Raw genomic sequence first — 24,236 nt, forward strand, 5'->3', positions numbered from 1 at the left:
TATGTGGAAAATCTAACAAAGCAAAAAGATTACTCGACACAAAAAGAACGATGCATTCTATTGCTTTAGACCTCCAAAAGTCCCTTTTTTTTCCTTCAATGTATAATTGGTTCATACTCCATGAGTCAACGTAAAATTGGTTCCCGACAACAGGAGCTCATACTGTACATGAAGTACAGAAGCCTGGGAGGCATCATGATACAAGAATGAAGTCCAAAAAGTTCATAACACACACGACAGTTGTGAGGAGTCGTGAGGTCGGTGAACAGTACGTGGGTATCAAGTACCAAAACATGAACTAGGTTATACAGTACGTGGGTATCAAGTACCAAAACAAGAACTAGGTTATACAGTACGTGGGTATCAAGTACCAAAACATGAACTAGGTTATACAGTACGTGGGTATCAAGTACCAAAACAAGAACTAGGTTATACAGTACGTGGGTATCAAGTACCAAAACATGAACTAGGTTATACAAACCTTCTGCATAAACTTATGAATATTCCTCTTGCACAAAAAAAATGTTGGTAACTAAACCAAAATCATTTGGCTGTAAATTTAAGTTAACCAAATTTACACAGATCAATGGCTGATTATATGATAAGTCATTCTTTAGATATCACACACAAATTGAGAAAACCAGTACTGCACGTGATCAAAAAAACTGTCACCATACACCCCTAATAAGGAAGTTACATTCACGAAAACACACAAATTTAAGTTTCAAGTCAATATGAAAGGATAAAATCAATTTTGTCATGACCACCACCACTTTTGTGTGGTGGGAGGTACCAGCCCAGAGAAAATGGATAAGTAATGCAAGACATGAAAGCGAGAGGTGGAGGTGGATAAGCACCTCCAAAGGATACCTGATCAACCAGGCTGTGGCTCATACGTCAGGCTGCGAGCAGCCGCGTCTAACAGCCTGGTTGATCAGTCCAGCAACCAGGAGGCCTGGTCGACGACCGGGCCGCGGGGACACTAAGCCCCGGAAGCACCTCAAGGTAACCTCAAAGTAAGGAGAGATATTAACAAACCAACACACACCCATTCACCATATGCGACACAATAATGTGTATTACAGCATATAACATTATGAAGACTCAAGTGTCCCGGCACTCCAGCAAATCCTCCACAGCAGCACCCCACTGTTTAACAACCTCAAGACTACATACCTAATCCAATACCCAAATAAAGGCCCAAAACGCTATGCGTACTAGTGGCTTTAGGTATTGTATGTACTACCTCTATCTTTAAATCAAACAATGTTTATATTGTAACTGCAACTTTGTATGTACTTTTCCTAAATAAATTATTATTAATTATTATTATTATTATTATTATTATTATTATTATAAACCTGACAGACTTCCTGTCTCCAGCAATGTGAACCAAATACTGTATCGCACTGTACTGATTACTTTCATATTTTTATATATTTTTGTATATTGTCAAGTTATTTTGGTAAACAGGAATTAAAAAATTCTCGTCTAAAATAAGTTAGAAACAAAAAAGATTGTGCCTCTCCATATTTTGAATGAGCAAAAAATAATGTGTTTCCATCTCACCTAGCTTAAAATAACCTAAAGTTATCAAATCACATAATGCATATTCTCTCATACAACAGATAGCCTTATGTAACCTTAGCAAGAGTTGAGAAGGCATCACATCTACACATTACCAGAGATCAACCACTACTGTACTGTTTTACAAGATGTATCAAAGTAAAATGTATATAAATATTCTCATCTATGGCATGCTGCAAGAATTAAATATATGCAGAACAATATGCCTAGAGTACAGTACAATAAGTACTGTATATCAATTGGTTATATCATATGTGGTACATAAAATACATGAATGAAATAGAGAATGTAAAGCATTGTAGACCACATAACTTGCAATATTTAATACCTAACTATTTTACATACACACTTCAGGGATGATAATTTGATATACTGTATTTATGTATAATATGTAGAATAAAATGCTTGAAAAATTTTAATTTAAAAAATATTGAATTTTGTAATTCAAATGTGACAATCCCATGATGATAATTCCCTGTCATATATATACAAGTTCACAAGTACACGGGAAACATGACAGTGACATGCTCCAATCATCTTCAAGATGACATTTAACTGTCAAAATGCTGTCTGACATGTTACTTGTTTACAACAGCAGCAATGACATCTGACATCCTGTAAAACTCTCTCTCTAAAAATACTCCTTCAATCATCAGTTTCATCCAAGGACATGACATCTCTTTCAAAATCATTAAGGAACACCTCTAACAATGATTAATACACAGTACATCCACTTCACTTTTTACAAAGAATAAATACATATTTGATAGAATATATTCTCTGCCAAAGACAATAAATGTCAAACATATTTAGGGAATAGGAGTGAAAGAAAGTGAAACAAAGAGGTTAATGTGGGTGGGGGAGACAGTCACTGGGAACACTTGCCCAGTCTCTCCCCTCTGGACAGTCACTGGAAACACTTGCCCAGTCTCTCCCCTCTTGACAGTCACTGGGAACACTTGCCCAGTCTCTACCCTCTGGACAGTCACTGGGAACACTTGCCCAGTCTCTCCCCTCTTGACAGTCACTGGGAACACTTGCCCAGTCTCTCCCCTCTGGACAGTCACTGGGAACACTTGCCCAGTCTCTCCCCTCTTGACAGTCACTGGGAACATTTGCCCAGTCTCTCCCATCTTGACAGTCACTGGGAACATTTGCCCAGTCTCTACCCACTGGACAGTCACTGGGAACACTTGCCCAGTCTCTCCCCTCTTGACAGTCACTGGGAACACTCACCTCTAGACAGTCACTGCAACACTCACTCCCCTCTGGACAGTCACTACAACACTCACCTATAGACAGTCACTGCAGCACCTATAGACAGTCACTGCAACACTCACCTATAGACGGTCACTGAAACACTCGCCTGTAGACAGTCACTGCAACACTCATCTATAGACAGTCACTGAAACACTCACCTACAGACAGTCACTAAAACACTCACCTATAGACAGTCACTACAACACTTATAGACAGTCACCACAACACTCACCTATAGACAGTCACCGCAACACTCGCCTATAGACAGTCACCGCAACACTCGCCTATAGAGTCACCGCAACACTCGCCTATAGACAGTCACTGAAACACTCACCTATAGACAGTCACCACAACACTCACCTATAGACAGTCACTGCAACACTCACCTATAGACAGTCACTGCAACACTCACCTATAGACAGTCACTGCAACACTCACCTATAGACAGTCACTGAAACACTCACCTATAGACAGTCACCACAACACTCACCTATAGACAGTCACTGCAACACTCACCTATAGACAGTCACTGAAACACTCACCTATAGACAGTCACTGAAACACTCACCTATAGACAGTCACTGAAACACTCACCTATAGACAGTCACTGAAACACTCACCTATAGACAGTCACTGAAACACTCACCTATAGACAGTCACTGAAACACTCACCTATAGACAGTCACTGAAACACTCACCTATAGACAGTCACTGAAACACTCACCTATAGACAGTCACTGAAACACTCACCTATAGACAGTCACTGAAACACTCACCTATAGACAGTCACTGAAACACTCACCTATAGACAGTCACTGAAACACTCACCTATAGACAGTCACTGAAACACTCACCTATAGACAGTCACTGAAACACTCACCTATAGACAGTCACTGAAACACTCACCTATAGACAGTCACTGAAACACTCACCTATAGACAGTCACTGAAACACTCACCTATAGACAGTCACTGAAACACTCACCTATAGACAGTCACTGAAACACTCACCTATAGACAGTCACTGAAACACTCACCTATAGACAGTCACTGAAACACTCACCTATAGACAGTCACTGCAACACTCACCTATAGACAGTCACAAACACTCACCTATAGACAGTCACTGAAACACTCACCTATAGACAGTCACCACAACACTCACCTATAGACAGTCACCACAACACTCACCTATAGACAGTCACTGCAACACTCCCCTATAGACAGTCACTGAAACACTCCCCTATAGACAGTCACCACAACACTCACCTATAGACAGTCACTGAAACACTCACCTATAGACAGTCACCACAACACTCACCTATAGACAGTCACCACAACACTCACCTATAGACAGTCACCACAACACTCACCTATAGACAGTCACCACAACACTCACCTATAGACAGTCACTGAAACACTCTCCTATAGACAGTCACCACAACACTCTCCTATAGACAGTCACCACAACACTCACCCAGTCTAGCCTCACACCACAGCTGCTTCACTTAAAACTCCTTCAAGCTTAATTACAAGACAAACAACCCACTGTCTTGAAGACGTCCCTCGGGCCATAGGAGCCAGGCCAGCTGGCTCCTCCCAGCTGGCCTGTCCAGCTGGTTAAACCCACCAAACACGTAAATAATAAGGTCAGTCCATCCTGCCTTTGACAAGACATATCAAACCCATTCCAAATCGGCCATTAATATTTATCTCCGCCTGCGACAGGTGGCCATTAGGCACCAAATAGCCCCAGAGAGCGCTAAGGCTCTGGAATAATATTGGCCACCTGCCAGGGGAAGGTTCCCAGCTGGAGGTGAAAATTTTAGCATTTGAGTATTACGCCATTCGCTGAGGAGAGCGAAATGTAAACAATCCAGGGGCCACATAGGTGCCAGGGCCCTTATATGTGGCCCTGGCACCCGGGCCCTGGGCCCCTGTGTGCCCCGGGCCACCAGCACGTCTAGGGGGACACGCCACACCAGTCACCAGCCTCCACGCGGCTTGCAACACACCGATATCACTCAAATTACCCAACTCGCTTTCAAGAGTATCCGCCATATTATGTAGCTGCGGCTCCTGATGCATTATGGGAAAGGCGCGGTCGATCCGGTTCGCAAACTGGCCTCCACCTCACCACCCTAATCTGGCCACACCTGCACCACATATGGCACGCCGGAGGTGTATTTGAGCACGTGTAATTAACGCCAATGATGCCAGGAGGTCAGGATATGGGAGGAAAAGCCCCCCTGCAGCTGTATTATATATGAGGCAAAATTCGGCAGCCGTCATCGGGAAGAATGCGTCGTCTAGGTGGCTCGCCGCAACCGCTTTACCTTCAATATTTATATAAATATATATATACACGGCCTTTATCTTATCTATTGTCAGGATGAATTGATGGCGTATATATTGAAGTTAATTCCCCATTTGTTAAAATAATGATTTATTACAGAGAGAGTAACATTATGAGGAGAAGAGATAGAGTAGTATCAAGGCCAGCCAGACTGATAAGATACACTTGTTCATCCAACTATGGATGTTAAATGACTTCGTTATCACTTCGTTATGGACTTGTGTGTAGACTAGTCACAAATGTCCAGGTTTATATAAGCACACTAGACAAGATAGGCGCGCCCCATCTTCAGAAAACAACGTGGGGTTTTGTCTATAAATAACTGGGATGGCATTTGGTTAGAAGAGTGTAGTTGTGGTGGTGTAGGCGCCAAGTGTATAGTAACCTGTAGTGGTGTACTACGCCCTGTGTCACTATGCCTGCCTCACAGCCTGTCTCTGTGTCCCCCCACTATGCCTTCCCTCCACTGCCTCAACCAATGCTTCTGCCTCAATTGATGTACTACTAGTATTTATATCAAAGTACCGAGAGCGCTGCAGCCTGTCTCAATCACGTGAATGTGTTCAGTATTTTCTATGTTCAATAATTCAGTATAATATGGAGTTATGTAAAGCAACAACTGTAGAACTTGTGCTAAAACAACTGCAGTGTTGGGCTGACTTGCAGCTTGAGACTTGGGAGGGAGAGAGAGAGAGAGAGAGAAAGAGAGAGAGGGAGGGAGAGAGGGAGAGAGAGGGAGAGTCAGGAGATGCAGGAGCGTGCAAGCAGCGTAGCAAGTGCTCTCCAAGTCATTCACCCCGTCCACCGCTATATTCTCAATATATTTAAAGCCTGTCGGGGAACAGTCCAAAAACTATACAATGGACCCTGGACCATACACTGTGCGTATATGAGTATAAATATACTTAATCACACTATATTGGAATTATCATATGTTACAGTTGAAATATGATGTTAGTGGCACAATACTGTATTAGTATTTGCATGATATTTGGCGAGTGTGATTTGTGCATCACAGATACAGTGTATTTGATCGATTTCGTGGATAATAAAAAAAAAAGCTTGCAAGCTCCATACAAGCAAACAATGTGTTGCAAGTTGCTTCTTGTACAGACAGGCGATGGGAATGATATGTTATCTTAGTTGACCAATCTACACGCACTAGAAAATCAAGGGACGACGACGTTTCGGTCCGTCCTGGACCATTCTCAAGTCGATTGTGGAATGGTACGAGTCACAATCGACTTGAGAATGGTCCAGGACGGACCGAAACGTCGTCGTCCCTTCATTTTCTAGTGTGTGGATTGGTCAACATACTTCAGCCACGTTATTGTGACTCATCGCCTGCATATTATCGTAGTATCTTTGAGGTGTTAGCAGTAGTACTACTGAGGTCCCTGGCCCTCCAAGGAGGAACAGGCTAACCATAGCCCGTGCTTCTTGCCCCGCTCCTGTGCCAGGTAAGTTACGGGCTCACCATAGCCCGTGCTACTTGGAACTTGTTCCGAGTAGCTGAATCTATAACAACAACCTCCGAGGAAGTGGACTAAAATATCCCAAGTTCATAGTATTTTTTCCGTGGAAAAAAACACAAATCGGGCATGCAAGACTCTCTCGGCAGCCCACTATTGTGCTGGGTGTATGATATACACATTAAAACCAAGTGAAAATCGTTCGCAATACTTGTAAGTTGCTTAGTTTGAAGAAATATGGAGTCCAATTAGTGAAGCCTCATAATGGGACCCTTTGCGACTGATGAGCCAATCCTGGGGATGGATATGGGCCTCTACTATACTAAGAAATACCTAATTAACATTATGAAAGAAAATTCTCATGCATTTCTTCATTATAAATAAGTCAACTTATGTTTGCTGTTATTGGAAATATTAAATACAGTATTTGAATCTGTAGTAGTAGTAGTAGACATCCATCAGTCTCAGGAGAATAGGGAGTTGTGCTCTGGAGTGGCCTTTCCAGGGCCCAAAGCCAGGGTAGGTTGATAAGGAGAAGCTGTTACTCAAGCAGCAGGTCCCCCCCCCCCCTCCTCTCCACAGCGCCGAAAGTCTCCAATGCAAAGGCAAACGCCAATACGATTGGTTCCCGCGCCGTCGCAGGAACTGTGAGCTCCGGAGTTGACCTCGAAGTTGGTAAAAGAAGGCACAGGAACTCCAAACCCGGAGACCACAGTGGTCGGAACCGGAGAAGAACCACCCCAGCAAGGGCAAGAACGATCCCAGCCTACTGAAGCAGAGCCTGGGGCCAACATTTTATTTTTATTTTTATTTTATTTATTTATATACAAGAAGGTACATTGGGTTTGTGAGAATACATAGAATAGTATTTACAATCTTGTAAAGCCACTAGTACGCGCAGCGTTTCGGGCAGGTCACATATTATGTTTAAACATTATGTTTGTAACTCATCTTCTATGTATGCACTTTTACCTGAATAAACATTTTGAAGGCGATGAGTCACAATAACGTGGCTGAAATATGTTGACCAGATCACACACTAGAAAGTGAAGGGACGACGACGTTTCGGTCCGTCCTGGACCATTCTCAAGTCGATCTTGAGAATTCAATAATATATATTATATATTATATATTAATTTATATTAATACATAATATTATATATTATACATATATAAAACGCTAAACTATAATGCCAATCCTGATCTCAAAAGCTTCATAGAAGGTTGTAACAGAACCCATGAGCACCACACTAGAAATAAATACAGTTTTGATATTCCTAGAGTACGACTTAATCAAACTAGAAATGCTCTACAAATCAAGGGGCCCAGAATGTGGAATGACCTTCCCAACCATGTTAAAGACTGTACCTCTCTCAACCAGTTTAAGTTAAAAGCGAAGCTATACCTAAAAATTCCCTGTAACCTACCTTACCCTTCTATTGTCAACCAATGTCTGTTTTTTCTTTAAAGAGCGCTGTTTGTCGACATAATTGTATTTGTGCTGCTTTTTCATCTATGTTTTCATTTCTTGTTTTCATTCTACTCATTATGCTCAATTAGTATTAAGCTTGTCATTTAAGTTTATCATGCCCGAAACGCTTTGCGTAATAGTGGCTTTAGGCATTGTATGTACTAGCTCTACCTATAAGTCAACCAATCCTTGTATAAATTTGTTGTATGTATGTACCTTACCTAAATAAAATTGTATTGTATTGTATTGTATTGTATTGTATTGTATTGTATTGTAAATAGCTCAGTCACCCCTCACATATTCGACGTGAAGGGCAACCAGCTGTTCTCTTGCATGACACGTTGTATTTTGACGTAAAAAGCCCCAACCTCAAAGTAAGATGGCCCAATCACTTGGGCTGGATGGTAGAGCGACGGTCCCGCTTCATGCAGGTCGGCGTTCAATCCCCGACCGTCCAAGTGGCTGGGCACCATTCCTTCTCTCCGTCCCACCCCAAATACTTATCCTGACCCCTTCCAAGTGCTAAATAGTCGTAATGGCTTGGCGCTTTCCCCTGATAATCCCCCCCTCAAAGTAAGATATATTACAAATCACAGCGGCTCGCAAAAATTGACATGTTCCGTTTTCTATCCATGGGTTTCCTTCGGGCAAGTTGGTACAACATTTTAGTGACGTTGTAAATGCTCCAGAGGACGGGCTGGCTCATGTGTTAATAGTGGCAGAGTTCTTATGATCGTTTCACAGTCGAAACATTTAACAAGGAGCTAGTGCATAACATTCAGGTGCTGAACCTCCTCCAATGAAGACCTCATCTTCTTTCTGAAGATGAGGTGTCCATGCCTGGTTGCAGTAATTCAAGTGGGGAGACTTATTGACGTGTGTCCCTCAATGTAGAGGACTTCCAGTTGGTAAGATTACCTCGTATTATAACAATAATTATCGTAGTTATTGCAGGCCATGAGTCACAATAACGTGGCTGAAGTATGTTGACCAGACCACACACTAAAAGGTGAAGGGACGACGACGTTTCGGTCCGTCCTGGACCATTCTCGAGTCGATTGTGTGTAGATGGTCCAGGACGGACCGAAACGTCGTCGTCCCTTCACCTTCTAGTGTATGGTCTGGTCAACATCGTAGTTATTATAAGCAGCAGTAGCACTGCCCCCTGGGGATAACGGGCTTTCCCAACTATACTTGACACAGCGGTGTGCTTGCAGGAGATGCGTTGTCTCTCTACAGTCCACAAATGCTATCTTAAACAGACATACATGCAGGGAAATAAGACAGGCACTCCGGAATAGCGCAGAGCACATGATGTGGCAGTAGGTGGGGCAGGTGGTGACTTACATGGTATGAGGAGTGAGGACCAGGCGATGGTGGCGGCTACCTGGACGCAGGAGATTCCAGCACCGGGACACTCAAGTGACAGCGGCGGCCAAGTGTCTGAGGGAAAGTTACACAAAGTAACTGTGTGGCAGCGCTTTCCTTAGTTCACTCTAGGTCACACAGTCACTTCTGCTTACAGATGACCTCGATCTCTGTCACCAGAGATCGACTGATACCAGTCTCTTTCGTTCTGGATTATGTACAGATCGTTGTCACACTATCCGCTTCAGGTGCAATTTTTTTGTGTTAGTGATTCTGGGCGAATGCTGGTATATTGAATTACACACAGAGGGTAACTTGACAGTGAGGGATTTAATGGTTGGGTCTTTATAGAACATGTCAACAAGGTATGATGTACCCTGCACTGCAATATGCAACTCAAGTCAGCTGTGGGAAAACCCCGAGACCATCCATTTACACTGGCATTTACTTGGACATAGAGACCTGAACCGGATACTCACCAATCCAAAGAAAGCAGAATGATGCAAGCGCCATTTCGGGTGGGGTTTAAAGTAAAGTGGGTATCCACTGTCAACAAGGTGCTCATGTATATGTAAATCAAGAAATGTTTATAGACATGAAAATACTTAGGCCGCTTAGTGGTGTCAAACAGATCACAGAACATAACAAGGTTTGAAAGATTCATGTGTTTGAGTGTGGGGACAGTGCCGTGATGCCCCATTAAGGTGGGGCAAAAGGTGCAGTTATCAAATAAAGATAGAGCTACTCCAGGATGACAAGGTAGTGATCACTGGGGACTTGGAGTCCAACCCTGCCAAGGAAGAGGGAGGGGAAAGAATCAGTCAAGATAGCTAAAGACGAAGCCTGGTCTGGGCCCTATGGAGCCAGATCCACCACTGTCCAACTCTGGGAAGGCTGTGTTTCGAGTTTATTCAATTACCATGCATCAGTTTCAAAGGTTTGGGCCCAGGACCCATGGAATACCACCCACTAGGGGCAGCAAGGGAGGCAGAGCACTGGCCAATGCAGGAAGGGGTGCATCATCCTAAGCAGTAGTACCCCCCTTAACATTAGACCTACTGAATTGTCACTTATTCTCCTACACTGGTGCAATGACCTCATTCTCCCTCTCATCATGCATGGACACCCAACAAACCTTCAAGGGCAACCCGCTACAGCTGGGGGTCCAGTGACCTAAATGAGGACCCTACATTTGTTTCATTTAGAATGTACAACACTCGGAGGGAAGGGCCAAGGCAACCCCCACCCAGATCCTCGGGGTTAGTAACACCCTCATCACAAGGTCAAAGTTTAGGGTCACCTTGCAAAAAATGACAAAATCGGTTTTTATAGCGAGTAAATTTTAATCTTTATTTTAGCATTTCTTGTGCAGCTTATATTTGTGTCCATCTAATTCCCATTCATTTGTTATTGTACCTCACCTCACTCCACCATTCTCTCCTGCCTATTTATGTCCAATACTTGATCTATAAAATCACTCCTTCTGAAGATGTATTAATATACAAAAGTACTTAAGGAAATTCCTGTTTCAATTTTCGTCCGTGGTCTGACACTCATCTTTATTAAAAATGTATATAGATTAAAAAACATTGGGCATGTATAAAATGTCTAAAATATTTAAAAATTTTATTCAAACTTTAAGTGAATATAAACTACTCATTACCTATGATATTATGTAAGCAAATGAAATGTTACATACTGTATTGTATTTGGCATGATTAAAAAAATATTTGTAATTTCAATGCCTAATTACTTTAAAAAACAAAAAAAACAAAAAACATTAAGTGTTTTTTGGAACAATACCACTTCTTGAACATGGGTATGAATCTTACACACCATCCCATTTATGACAGGACATCAGATAGTCACACATTTCTGTGACCGTAGTCATTTGATGACTACGGTAATTAAAAACAAGTCGAATTACAAAATAAAAATATATAACCGGGAGCAGCTTCAATATACACTACCTTCTTATCAACAGTTTCAAAGTGCAACTTTATAAGCATCAAACACTTAATCCAAACCTAAGTATTTCTTTCAATTATGGAAATTAAAATGGAATTATATCAAGTCAATGGATAGTAAATTCCTCCAATATATGAAACTTTATAAGGCTTTGAGATCAGGTGATAATTGAATTCTTATCACACATTGCAAACACTCCCATTTCAGGGTTCCCCCCCCCCCTTTGCCACTATTATGAATGACAAATGCCAGGGAGGGGGGTATTATGTATAAATACATCAGTATTAAGTTGCCATTGGTATTAAGCAGATTGGCAACATGCAAAATTTATTTTCATTCTAGCGATACAGAATGTAAATGTCTAAAAATGCAATTTAGTAAAAACAAAAGAAAAAATCAAGATTAAAGTAAAAGGATAAATGTACATTCCATGCACTAAACACACCAGAGCAAGTGACTAATGAAATCACACTTCCTTAACCCCTTAACTGCGCCAGCCAACAAAAGTCATTCCGAGAGTTGTGTTATTTTTTTTAATTAGGCTATATTTTAATGTTTTCATCATTCTTTGTGTTTTGAAATGAAAATAGTCGAGTTTGGAAACATTTTGACTAACTTTACCTGAACATTTATAAAAACAAAAATGTGTCCTTAACAATTGCACTATGAAGTTTTTGCCAAAAACAGGTGCACAGTGCAGGGGTTAATAAGGTTTACAGGTTTATACAGGATTATTAGGGCTATATTTCCATATATTTCCACAGGAGAAAGTGTTATCAATGACAAAAAAAAAAATACAATCCTTTCTACAATGTAAAGGAGCCCAATAATCCAACAAGGACAGTTCAGAGTTTACAGTAACCAAGGCACAGGGTCCGAGCCCAAGTACCCGACATCAACTCGGCCGAGCAGGGGTGACGGGGTCAGAGCTACGGTGTGCGACAGTGGTATTAAATCTATTATTTCCCGAACCGATTCACACATCCTTCCCAGCAAATCTACCCAGCCATGCTCACTTCTCTTAAAACCACTCATATTTGGAGCTCCAATCCCTGAAAAATTGTGAATAATGCTGTAAACCGGTGCACTGTGCCAAGAAAGCCAAGGGATCACCCAAGGGTTAGAATACACCCAGTCATCTTTTTGACTTGCATGAGAATCTATGGAAGACGGTTCCAACTGAGGAAGATCGGAAGGAAGTGTGTTGATATCGAGATATCCAAATCTACGACTATGACTTGATGGTGGCCAGTATGGTCCAGTGGTAAAGCTCAGGCGTGTGTCTGCTGGGTCCAAGTTCGAGCCAGAGTCAAAAGAATCAAGATTTTCAGCTTGTGTTTGACAATTCCGTTTTTTAGTGGGCGAGTGGCAGGTTCGACAGTTTTTCCGCCCACTTTGGTGTGGCCGGTGCTGGTGATGACGAAGTGTACTTGGAGAAGACATGGCTAGCAGGATGGAAGTGGTAAGTGTTGTGATTGCACGAGACGGAAAGCCCGACAGGCTAATATTCCTATCTTTGCCATCATCCAAACTAGCTTCCATATTTTCTGCAATTGAGAGAGTAAAAACATACCATGAAAGAAAATTTAAATGCTTAAAAATTTTGCCAAATGACCAATTTACTTATGCACACAAGTTTTAAACAAGTGGAATCTCTAATAACTTTCATAGTCAATCTGACTTAACAGTCTTGTTACAAGAGGACAAGTCTCAGTAAAAGTTCAGGAAGCAATGGAGAAGCCTTAGCTCTCCAAAGAACCTTATGATTTTTTTTTCCAAGTTGGTGCGTTTTCAAGGTACGACATACCAAAATCTACTACTATACTGTACATACTAAAGTGAAATGTAATACCGAATTTTAAATCTTAATTAAATTTAAAATTAATGAATTTTAAATTTTAATTTAAAATGCATTCTCTGATCACAGGAAACAAAAATTATACAAGGCTTATGTCTGCTGTGGTTCAACCTGGAAGTCTTATGATGTCACAATTCATGGGCCTGGAGTGGCCATATAAAATTATACAAAGAATTTTTATATTTCTCAATGCAACAGCTCTTTTAGACAGTATTATTATTCAATAGTGTTCCCTTGATGATTACGTAAAGTGTGGGGAACACCGGAATGCTGAAATATGTCACCAAGATGTGCACTATATTACTTGCTTGGCACAATAAAATACTTTGCTGTTATTACACTGCATACACACTTAACATATGACTACACACATTTTTCAGGCATGATTCCAAACCATTAAGAACTTCTGGTGGGTGTGGTAATCTCAAACATGTTATCAGAGTCCAGCCTGGCTCTGCAGGTTGTGTGACATTGTAACTGCACCCATTGAATTTTACAATAATTTCTTTGCATTTCTAATGTTTTACCAATTTTTTTTCTTCTAAGGGCAATGATGTAATGGGCTGTCAATATTATTTGCATCACAGAACAAAGGTTATATATGCACAGATATTTATCACTAATATGTGCACCATATTATATTCTTTGAATAAAATAATTTTTGCCATTAAAAAACTAAATACATGTGTAATAAATAACTATATATTTTATGCCTTATGCTGAACCTGTAAGCAGTTTTGGTGGGCGGAGTAATGAAATCTAAGCACAGTATAGTGCCACACACCACTGGCAGACAACACAAGATCACCAAGCAAAATGTCTATACCGTGTACATAGCTAACTAGCACCACACTGATATCGGATTCCTGGTCACAATCATGAATGAATAATTTTCCACGAGTATTTTCTGAAGGAACAAGGTTCCATTTCATGATACGTAGATGCCCGAAACTGCACCTGTACACAGTGGATGTCTACCTCACAATGTGAGGAGGCATAATCAGCATTGCATATAGCAAAATCTGAGCATTATGTCCATGGTCTATCAGTCAGGATATTCTACGACACTATCATTGCAAAATAATTGCAGTTATAGTATTTATTTTCTCTTAATTATTAAGTGATGCTGTTGGCAAAAGCTGCACAGTGGCACTGAGCTGCTGCAGCATGTGCTACGTGTAATAGCCCCCTCAATAAGGTCCTCGCATGCAAAAGGGGCGCACATAATTTTTATTTTTCCAAGATGGAGTCTGTTTACTAGAGGCCCGAGGAAGCAAATATGAGCCCTTTGTATGCACGGGACTGAAATCTTACATAAATTAAATTGTCCCTCGTTGACTTGCACAGTAGGATCAGATACGGTGTAATTTTCTTTGACCTATTTGAAGGTTTAAACAAGCATGCAATCTTTCAATAAAATAAATCAAATTTATGGGAAGCTATAAACAATTCAAAGGTTCTTGCCTCATCCCTCTGTAAAACATTTAACACTTGTTGCACATGTCATAAACACCCTGAAAAGGTTCCAAGGATCAATGTCCTCACAGCCCAATCTCTGAGCAGGCCTCCAAAATACATAACAAATATTAATATAATTGCTCATTTCTTACTATTTGTAGCCAGATAAGTTTTGCACAAATGTACACTCCAGCCTACTTCTAATTATTTTAATATAAATAAAATTAATAGCCAACCAACCTGCAAAGAAGCTCATCGAGTTCGCCAAATGATCCGAATACGACATTTCGGTAATATTCTCAAGGTACGTAGTTGTAGTCTCGTTAGCTGCCGATACATTACACGACAACTGGCTCATCACTGTCGATATGTGCCAGCTGCATTCTCGGGCTAGAAGTGTACCAGCAACAACACTCACAATGGCAGCAGTGTACCCAACAATGCACACTGCAAACACATGACTCACCTGAAAATGTAACCAAAGGAATATTTACCTTCACCACCAGTAATGCTTCTACATGGCGACTCTGAACTGGCCGCACTTCCCCAAAAATAAAACTCATCCATGTATTCATTTTGCTTAACAGCACTAAAGCACAGCCAGGAGGAATAACCTGTAAACTATTTAAGAGAACTCTACTACCCTCACTAGCCAGTCTGAGATCTTGCTTGGCTATTTGCTGCCTGCAGGCACGCACAGCCATCACAATCTGGCTAATGAATTTCTAGTAGAAAGTTGTCCAGGTTTCCCCAAGCATTTGTTTTGTAGGTAGAATTTGCCAAAATGAAACGCTTTGGACATTAATGCATTTTAGCACCCTGTTCATGCTATACCTACACCCATGCCCCCCATCACACCAGTATGCTATTTTAGTGTTCAAATAAACCATCCGAGTAGTTTCCATAATTAGATTTTAATTCATAAATCTATAGTAGCACAGGTAATCTCTACATTATAGTGCTGTGTTATTCTTGTATAAATTGTACTTTCTTTCTGAAGGATATTCAAAGTACTTAGAAACATCCAAAAACCAAAGATACAATGCCATTTTAAAGAATAAAGAATCTTTGTCCAAAACATGTCAACTATTTTAAACACACATGTGAGCACAGTATTATTATGGAAGAAAACAGTAGAAGATTACTATTACAGACGTGGCATAGCTCTCGTTTGGAGGGTCTCCCAATCCACCATTGCATTTTCCTGATCAACTCTAGTTGCTATGGTGTGCTTTAAACTTAAGGTCACCCAACATTCCCAAACTGTCTTTAGATAGACAATAGAAGAATTTTGTTTAATCCACTATGGTTTATCTTATCTTTGACCAAAGCAACACGAAGATTAATTGCAAATGGTTTGCAAGTTTTAACAGCAACCTACTAACCAAGTTCAGGAGAGATGTGCAGGAAACTGGTAGCGTGTGGGTCAGTGAAAATATATCTGCATATGTGAAGTAGCCTCTCTTTTCCCCTTCACGCCATGCAACTTCACCTTCAACACGCTCAAATGCACACAAAAATGCTTCAGCATCAACAAACAGATTCCAGTCCTGGAGAGGAAAAAAAACTTAGTAATCAATTGTGATATGCACACAGTGTATATAACTAAAGATTCCATGTACTGTACTAATATCCAATTATGATAAAAGACTTTCTGGTTCCTTGTACTGTAGTTAGGCTGTTACCTACTGGTACAGTAAAGATTTTTTACAGCTTTGTCAGTTACAACAAAATTGCACTCTACACCCTGGTAAATACCGTTTAAAATTAAACAGTAAAAGGAGCATGTATGTCATGTTTATATTAAACTGCAGGAGAGAAAAAGAATAAATTTTACTTAGCCCACACCCACTTTTGGCCTACACTACCTAGGCTTAATTCTCGGACATCTGAGGTAATCTCGAGTTTAGTACAATTGTCTATCTAGAAGTTTCAACCGTACACGGAAACCGTTTACTCCACACCTCCACTTTCCCACGTTTGGGAGATGCTGACATGGAGGATAATTGCTGCAATAAGTTCCTATTCAGTCACATCTACTTCCAAGTAGGTAGAAGGGCTCCCAAAGTTAATATTAAAAGCCCTTGACCGTCCATCCAGATAACCACTGTGTCCATAGTTCACACTAACAAGCCATTCCTGAAATGCTCCCCTGGACCCCTAGAATATTTATCACTAGTTGGGAGTTCAGGTTGGTACACCTACCATGTTCCAATGCTCCATTTTGGCTATTAATCTGGTTCCCAAGACATTCACCAGAGAATAAAGGGATCCCAAAGACCTTCAATAGGCTCATGAGGGAAGGGGACAAGGTTCTGACTGGTATGTATATAAATAAAATGGGAAAACAACATATAAAGGACCCTAATATGTATAAAAAATTATTTAATAATAAAAATACAAATAAGTGCTCTAGCATGCACACAAACTATAGAAGAGATCAATTAATGAAAGTAATGCTACTGTATTTCTAGCCCCATGGAGTTTTAAGATGAGTAAATTTATGACAATACTATGCATCTACCTAATGTAAAATAATTAGTGGAAGACTGAAGAAGCATAGCTGAGAAGCAACAATGATCACTGCCTAATAGTTCAGCAATCTGATGAAGTCCTGGTATAGGACTGAGCAACTGTAGTAATATTAGCATACAAAATAATCTTACAATGGCACCCAAGAATTCTTTCTCTGCTTGATTGAGGTCACCAAGAGATACAGCAGCAGACATAGCCCATTCGTCGTTGAACACTTCGTCATCTTCTCCGTCGTCGTAGAGATACTTACTGGCCACCATCTGCAACAGTAATTTCTTATTCTTAATACTGTATGGAAGTTTCAATATAATTCTTAATGGTATAGTTAAGATTTCAACTTTTCAAGTCCTCCTGCACTTATGGCCAGGCAGAGGCACAAATGCTATTGTATCTCATTTGGTAGATTCTCACATATTTGGTTACCAAGAGCAAGGCATTTTGCTGGCTTCAATAGAGGGAAGCCATATAGAAATGAACATCAATTCAGCTACACTGTACTTTGACAAAAAATTAAATCAAGTTACAAAATGAAACCTAGAAGTGGGGCAATTTGATAGCAAAATAATTAATGAAAAACTAGTCAATCTACACATCTACACCACAAAGAAAGCAGCTACAGCTACAGAGTTCTATTCACCAAATCTGGTTACATGGCATATTTATATACACCAGGTATGCACCAACATATTGTACAGCAATGCTAAGTAAGCATGGATTTTTGCAACTAGGAAAGGGAATGAAACACTTTCCATTAGACTACATGTAAAAGCATTTAAATCGTTTTTTTTTTTTTTAGAAATAACAGGTGTATCAACCAGCACAGTAGGGCACAAGTTTGACATGTTTGTCAACTGGAAGTCACGGCACAACTTTGAAAAATACGGTTTAGTGGCAGGGTGGGGAAAAAAATGATTAAAAAATCTGTCTAGCCCCTGCACTGCTCACTTATTTCGTGTGATAATTCCATGGTACAAATTAACTAACTGAAATTTGTTAAAAAGGTTAGAAACAAAATATTGACAAGCTCTGACTGTTCAAATCCTAAGTGAAAACATTGACAAGTTTAAAATGTCTACTTGTTCATTTAATTTTTTGTTTAAAGACTTCTTTTTTTAGAAGTCTACTGCCCAAATCCAACCACTTAGCCTGGACATTGTTATGATCTTTCTTCTGCCGGTCGGCATTTAATCCCCAACCAGCAAGTGGTTGGGCACCATTCCTTTCCTTTGTCCTATCCTAAATCCTTATCCCTTCCAAGTGTTATATAGTTGTAATGGCTTAGTGTTTTCTCTTGATTTAAACCTAAACCTTTACAATATTGCAAAATTAAAAAATTCTGCACAAATATCAAACATGTTGGTTTGTGCAGTGTACGGTAGTCAGGTTCTGCTGTTATTCATCCCACAGGTCAAAATTTAGATTTTCAATAAAAAAAAAATTCTCTGGCAAAAATAACAACAGTGGTCTCAGTGGGTTGTTGCCAGGTTTCCCCCCCCCCCATGGAAGTGCTTCCAACCTGCCCCGTTTACTTATTGTGACGTTCACAATAAAAAAGAGCTACGTATTTACAAACCATGATTTAACTAGTGCCAAAAAGCTTGCTAGTATATCAAGACTTACCATAGCAACTAGGAAGACTTGCGAAGGTGAGGTGTTGGTCAAATATTCCGGGTTATGGGAGCGAAGGCGGTCAAGGTAAACCAAAGCAAGAATGAGGGAGCATGGAGTCACACAAGCATCGTAACACATGGATGATGCGTAGCGCAAATCCAATTTCTCAAGTCCATCTTGGCGGCACAGCTCGCTGAACTTTTCAACCGACAAGCCTGGTATGAACAAGATGTTTATTATTACAGTGGTCAAACCGATTTAATCAAATACTGTACCAAAATTTTTCACTTTTGTAAATTCCCTGGCCATCAAAGGAGATTCCACAAACGGTAAACAAACTTGTACAAACTCAAATGAAAACCAAAATTATAATGTTTTAACTATTGTCAATAGCTTTCCTATGGCACCACTTTTCTACTGTACTTAACTTTAGAAAATTTAAAAATTATTCTGAGCAATATTAGAAAAGGAGATTCCATTCTTTTCCATAATCCCCCCCCCCCATTTTATGAAATTTTTATTGTGAAACTTTCATTTCAACTTGTCATATAACTATGTAGTTTTCCACTTATTCTTTGTCAATCCCATTCCTCAAGTCAAATTTTAAAAAACTTGTATGCCATTATATTCTTGTAGCGAGTAAACCTCATACTCGCTCCACTCTCTCATTACCTTATTAGCACTAATTATGACTACTCAAATCCTTTCCCTAATTACAGGTAACATTCTTTCCATCCTGTTTGAGGAAGCAGAGGTGTAGTCACCAAATATAAGCAAGCGGGAAGTGAATAGCCAATAGTACAATTTCCACAGTGATTCAGATGACTGCAGTACAGACGCTTTGGATTTACCACACCTCTTAAACCTCAAGAATGTAGCACTCAGCATGTACAGTTCTAATCGACCCCAAGACACTACAGCTTCGACACGGAGCAGACAGCAGATTACGACCACATCGAGCTAAAACGCTCTTGCTCCCCATCGAGTTTAAACACCGACGATTCCCCATCGAGCCGCCACGCTCTCCCGCATAGAGCTCCATGACTCCGGCCTCACCCAGCTCTCTGCTCCGATCCAAGCTCCGTCTGAACGTCTACGACAATACCATCAACCGACTACTGTAATCAAGAGTACTAAATAAATATGAAACTCACTAAACACTGTATCTAATGTACTTGACAACGTAACAATCGTATGTTACATTCTCCCATTACCATATTATAATTTGAAAATCAGCCAAATAATTACTATATTCTCCAAAACAGACATAATAGTACCCATGTAACAGTACATGGGAATCTACAAACCTTTACAGTTCCCTGTCGACAACAGAAAACCAGAGCACAGCATTTTGTATACCGTCCTGTACAGGTATCAGGCAAAATTACTGATGATCTAATTGTTCTGATGCCTACTGGTTCTGCACCATCATACCCAAGAACGGAACTTTTGAACCCAAAAAGGGGAAATGTTCTCCCAATATTACAAGAGCACAGTAAATTTGGGAATAAAAAAAGACGATAAAATATTGATACCTGAAAGGTATCACTAATTACAAGAATATTGATACCTGAAAGGTATCACTAATTGCAAGAATACACAATGTTCATAGAAATATTATATAGCAATTGCATTTGATCATAAAACTCAAATATAAATACAACAACACTGACTAGTAAAAGGTAGCGAAGGACGGTCGGTCGATGGCAATCTGCCATAGTAGAGCGATTTACGGATGCGCTCGGTATAGTCCACATACTCTGGCAAAAACTGTAAGGAAAGGAAAAAGATGGTAAATTACTGCACTTATACTGTATGTAATTTCATAATATTGTATTAATGCAAGGGACAAAAGAAACCTGCCATGATCAAGTTTAAACTAACTACACTCACATAAAATGTACCGACAGCAGCAAAACAGGATATGCTCAGATAGGAAACCCCGACAACACAGGATGAATTAGGCTAACTCATAACTGGGCTTCTTGAACTATTATAGAAAACACACACAGTTGCCAATACAGCACAGTATACAGTACTGATAAACAATAAATTAAATTCACGGATAGCTGTCGAGATCTTTTTTACAACTGGAAAGGAAGAAATAAAGCTTGCTAAATGGGTCAAGGTCTGTGAATATTAAAGTGACTGACCTGATTAAAGCTCTTAAAAAAGCTAACAAATTTAAAATTCAATTTGCCAGCTTTTTTTCTTTATCTTCAGACTAAGTTCACCGCTTATTAAAATTTAAATCTCTTCCAGATCCCTTTCTTCATTTACTTAATTAACCATTTACACAAGAGATCACCTTTTTTAATGCATTTCTCAAATGTAATAATGAGCAGTAAAACTATCATTCATCCATTCATCAGACCAATTATGGTACCTGTTTAAGTTAGCTAGTAACATCACTAGCAAGTTTTGCAGCTTCGAATGACATTGCAGACGAAGCTGCAAAACTTGCTACTAAGAGGAGAAATGTAGACATTTACATACCACAGAGTCTATCACAGATTAAGAAAGTAATTAGAAACAGAGCAATGCAAAAGATGTACAGTGACCACAACACAGCAGTTGCAACATCAGGATCTGCGGGTTGGTACAAGAATTCAACCAACTACGAACCACTTAGTTTGATGAAAGGGAGCAGTAGAACAACAGAAGTGCACTTACATCGCATCAGGCTTGGATACCCATGTGCATGGGAAATAGGCTTACAGGTTCCGGAAGATGAGAGGAAATGTCAACACTGTGGAGAAATGCCCGACAGACCACTGGAACATTATCTAACACAGTGCACAGTTACAAACCCATTAAGATTTCAACTTAGATTCAACAGAGCAGAAGAAGTTGTTAAACACATATGGCAAAATCTTACTGAAGCGACCATACGAGTCATAAATACTCATACTCCACCCATGTAAAACAGAAACAAGCAACACTTAGTGGGCCAGCCAGAGGCTTAGGGCCCACGCAGGAATATCCCTGAAAAAAAAAAAAAAAAAAAAAAACAATCACTAGTAATGCTCTAAAAATCTAGACATCTGTAGTACATGATATGGCTACAGTTTTGCTCTCGACAAAAAACAAAAACAAATACTGAATGACACTACACACAAATCACACTAACATGATGCATCAAATGAACAAATGAACTGCGTTAATCGACCGAGTCGTAGCTTGGTCGATTAAGGCAGTGTCTGGGATGCTCCCGGATGCAGGTTTGAATCCTCGTCACTGCCCATGTGGATTTGTTCAAATACTGAATGTATCAAAACGCCTCTTTCTGGAGGAGTTTTGGTGGCTCCCTGAAGTTGTCTTCCCAAGATTGCCTCCAAACTAAATGGTCACAGTCGCAGAAATTCTATTTGGCCTACTGGGACCAAAAGCCAGAACCTTGCCTCCCTCACACACAGGAAGCAGGTGACAATACACCACCCTACTGGAAAAAGCCTCCAGAAACTCAATGAAGCCTAACAGACTACTTTATTTCAAAGAAAATGAAGACTTAAAATGTCAAAACTCCACAAATGATTCACACAAAACAAGGCCTCAACTAACAACGACCAAATAATGGGCTGCCAGAACCCTAATAGAATGCTAAAAAAAGCAGCCCAGGATATGAGAGAAACAGCAGCCAAGCCCATTAACAGTGCTGTATTTACAAATATGAGCCCGAGGACAGGCCATAGAATGGCAAGACAGTGACACTACAGATGACCTGAGAAAGGAGAGCCTTTGAACAAGTTACCAAGGAAATAGGGTCAGCATACAAGGCATCCGAGACAGAACCAGTAACATACAAGTGTGTGGACAATCGCTGCAAGTCAATAACCGAGACACCCCTGAACAAACCAACCAGTCGACAACGTGGCCAAACCTCACACCAGAAAATGAAGATGTTTCGGTCCTCTCACACTACAGAATTCAAATTATTTCCCAATAGGTTCCATTAGAATAGAATAAGAGAGTGGGAGTGGGTGGTTATAAATAGGAGCTGCCTCGTATGGGCCAATAGGCCCTCTGCAGTTACCTTTAGTCTTAATGTTCTTACAATAGGTTAAAAATAATTAGCAATGCCACAGGAGGCAATATTTGTGTTCCCTACTTGGGAACGGACAATTCTTCGTCTAGGCCTCCCTGGGAGATCACAATAGGCCAAATGCACTTCCTGTCCAGCAATGGACAAAACTTCCCCTGTATCAGTACATTCACTCAAGACGAGTAACGAACCCCTTGCCGAACCCAATGACTGTAGACAACCTGGTAAAGACTTTACTTGAGAGACTAAAAAGATACGAGAACTAATTTTGCTACAACTCCCAGCTTGGGCCCGAGACCCCAAGCCCGACCCAGCCAGGACAAACATGTTATAAATGACAACCACCTGTCTACCAATTCCCATTGACCATCTAACCTTTTATTAGGGCATAATAACCACCTTTCCAACCTCCACTTAACCCCATTGGACTAACTACCACCAATGGTGTAACTAGCCAGGATGTAAACAATGTTTCCAATGTGGGTTAACTAGACGGTGATGGTTGCTGTAACTGTCCATTAGACGGCTATCTCCCGTCCCTCCTCCCCCACCATGGCCTCATAACACATCAATATTGCACCATTACCTTGGAGAATTGAGAGGAGCTGAGTTTATCCGGAGTTTTTGGAGTCTTCATTGTGGCGTCTCCGGCGTGCGCATCTCCACCCGCTGCTGGACACTCACTGAGACTCCCACCCCTCGACCCCCTCCAGCACCCCCTCACATATCCTCCTGGATCCCCCCCATCACCCCTTCCGGACCCCTCACACACCCTCCACCACCCCCTCCCTGACCCCCAAAAACACTCCACGACCCCACAAACCCTCCTCGGACCCCCCCTCACACACCCCCGGAACCCACACAATAACCCTTGCTGTGCTCCTCCAACTACACCTCACAGTTCCTCCACCACAACCATTCCTAGTCCCCCCTCTTAATCCCTCAAAGTTCCCCAATACAACCTTCCCAGTCCCCCCCTTAATTCTTCCAAGTTCCCCCACCACAACCTTCCCGGCCCCCCTTAATCCCTTCAAGTTCCCCCACCACAACCTTCCCGGTCCCCCTTAATCCCTTCAAGTTCCCCCACCACAACCTTCTCAGTCCCCCCTTAATCCCTCCAAGTTCCCCCTCTTAATCCCTTCAAGTTCCCCCACCACAACCTTCTCAGTCTCCCCTTAATCTCTCCAAATTTCCCCCTCTTAATCCCTCCAAGTTTCCCCCTCTTAATCCCTCCAAGTTCCCCCCTCTTAA

At 40.8% G+C, this 24,236-nt stretch overlaps 2 protein-coding genes across 7 annotated transcripts in view; both read right to left on the reverse strand.

Moving 5' to 3' along the window:
• Window positions 1–5,029, reverse strand: part of LOC138351347 (protein lin-9 homolog) — a 40,272-nt gene extending 35,243 nt beyond the window's left edge. The window contains exon 1 of one of the 6 annotated variants that reach the window (XM_069303102.1): window positions 4,862–5,016. In XM_069303102.1, coding sequence (XP_069159203.1) covers window positions 4,862–4,934 — 73 coding nt within the window. In that variant the 5' untranslated portion in view covers window positions 4,935–5,016. Of the gene's footprint in view, window positions 1–481; window positions 500–4,689; window positions 4,841–4,861 lie in introns of those variants that run through there. The other 5 variants (XM_069303104.1, XM_069303101.1, XM_069303107.1 and 2 more) reach the window with 5 other exon arrangements.
• A 6,096-nt stretch (window positions 5,030–11,125) lies between these two features.
• LOC123763182 (protein CNPPD1) lies at window positions 11,126–23,687 on the reverse strand. Its single transcript, XM_045750193.2, has 7 exons — window positions 23,572–23,687; window positions 20,617–20,713; window positions 18,953–19,158; window positions 17,464–17,592; window positions 16,183–16,347; window positions 15,038–15,263; window positions 11,126–13,028 (listed from the first exon to the last, which is right to left on the reverse strand). The coding sequence occupies exons 1-7, from the start codon at window positions 23,620–23,622 to the stop codon at window positions 12,334–12,336; spliced, it is 1,569 nt and encodes a 522-aa protein (XP_045606149.1). The 5' UTR covers window positions 23,623–23,687; the 3' UTR covers window positions 11,126–12,333.
• Window positions 23,688–24,236: the final 549 nt, after the last annotated feature.

Source organism: Procambarus clarkii, chromosome 49, assembly GCF_040958095.1.
Source record: "Procambarus clarkii isolate CNS0578487 chromosome 49, FALCON_Pclarkii_2.0, whole genome shotgun sequence".
NCBI lineage: Eukaryota > Metazoa > Arthropoda > Malacostraca > Decapoda > Cambaridae > Procambarus > Procambarus clarkii.

What these genes read in the sequence shown, in the direction of transcription:
- LOC123763182 (XM_045750193.2), bottom strand. Translation starts at nt 23,622, where the DNA reads ATGAAGACTCCAAAAACTCCGGATAAACTCAGCTCCTCTCAATTCTCC. An exon ending in GCTCCTCTCAATTCTCCAAG is followed by an intron (nt 20,714 to 23,571) that starts GTAATGGTGCAA and finishes CTTTCCTTACAG; the next exon opens with TTTTTGCCAGAGTATGTGGA. An exon ending in GCACATCTCTCCTGAACTTG is followed by an intron (nt 15,264 to 16,182) that starts GTTAGTAGGTTG and finishes TTACATTTTCAG; the next exon opens with GTGAGTCATGTGTTTGCAGT.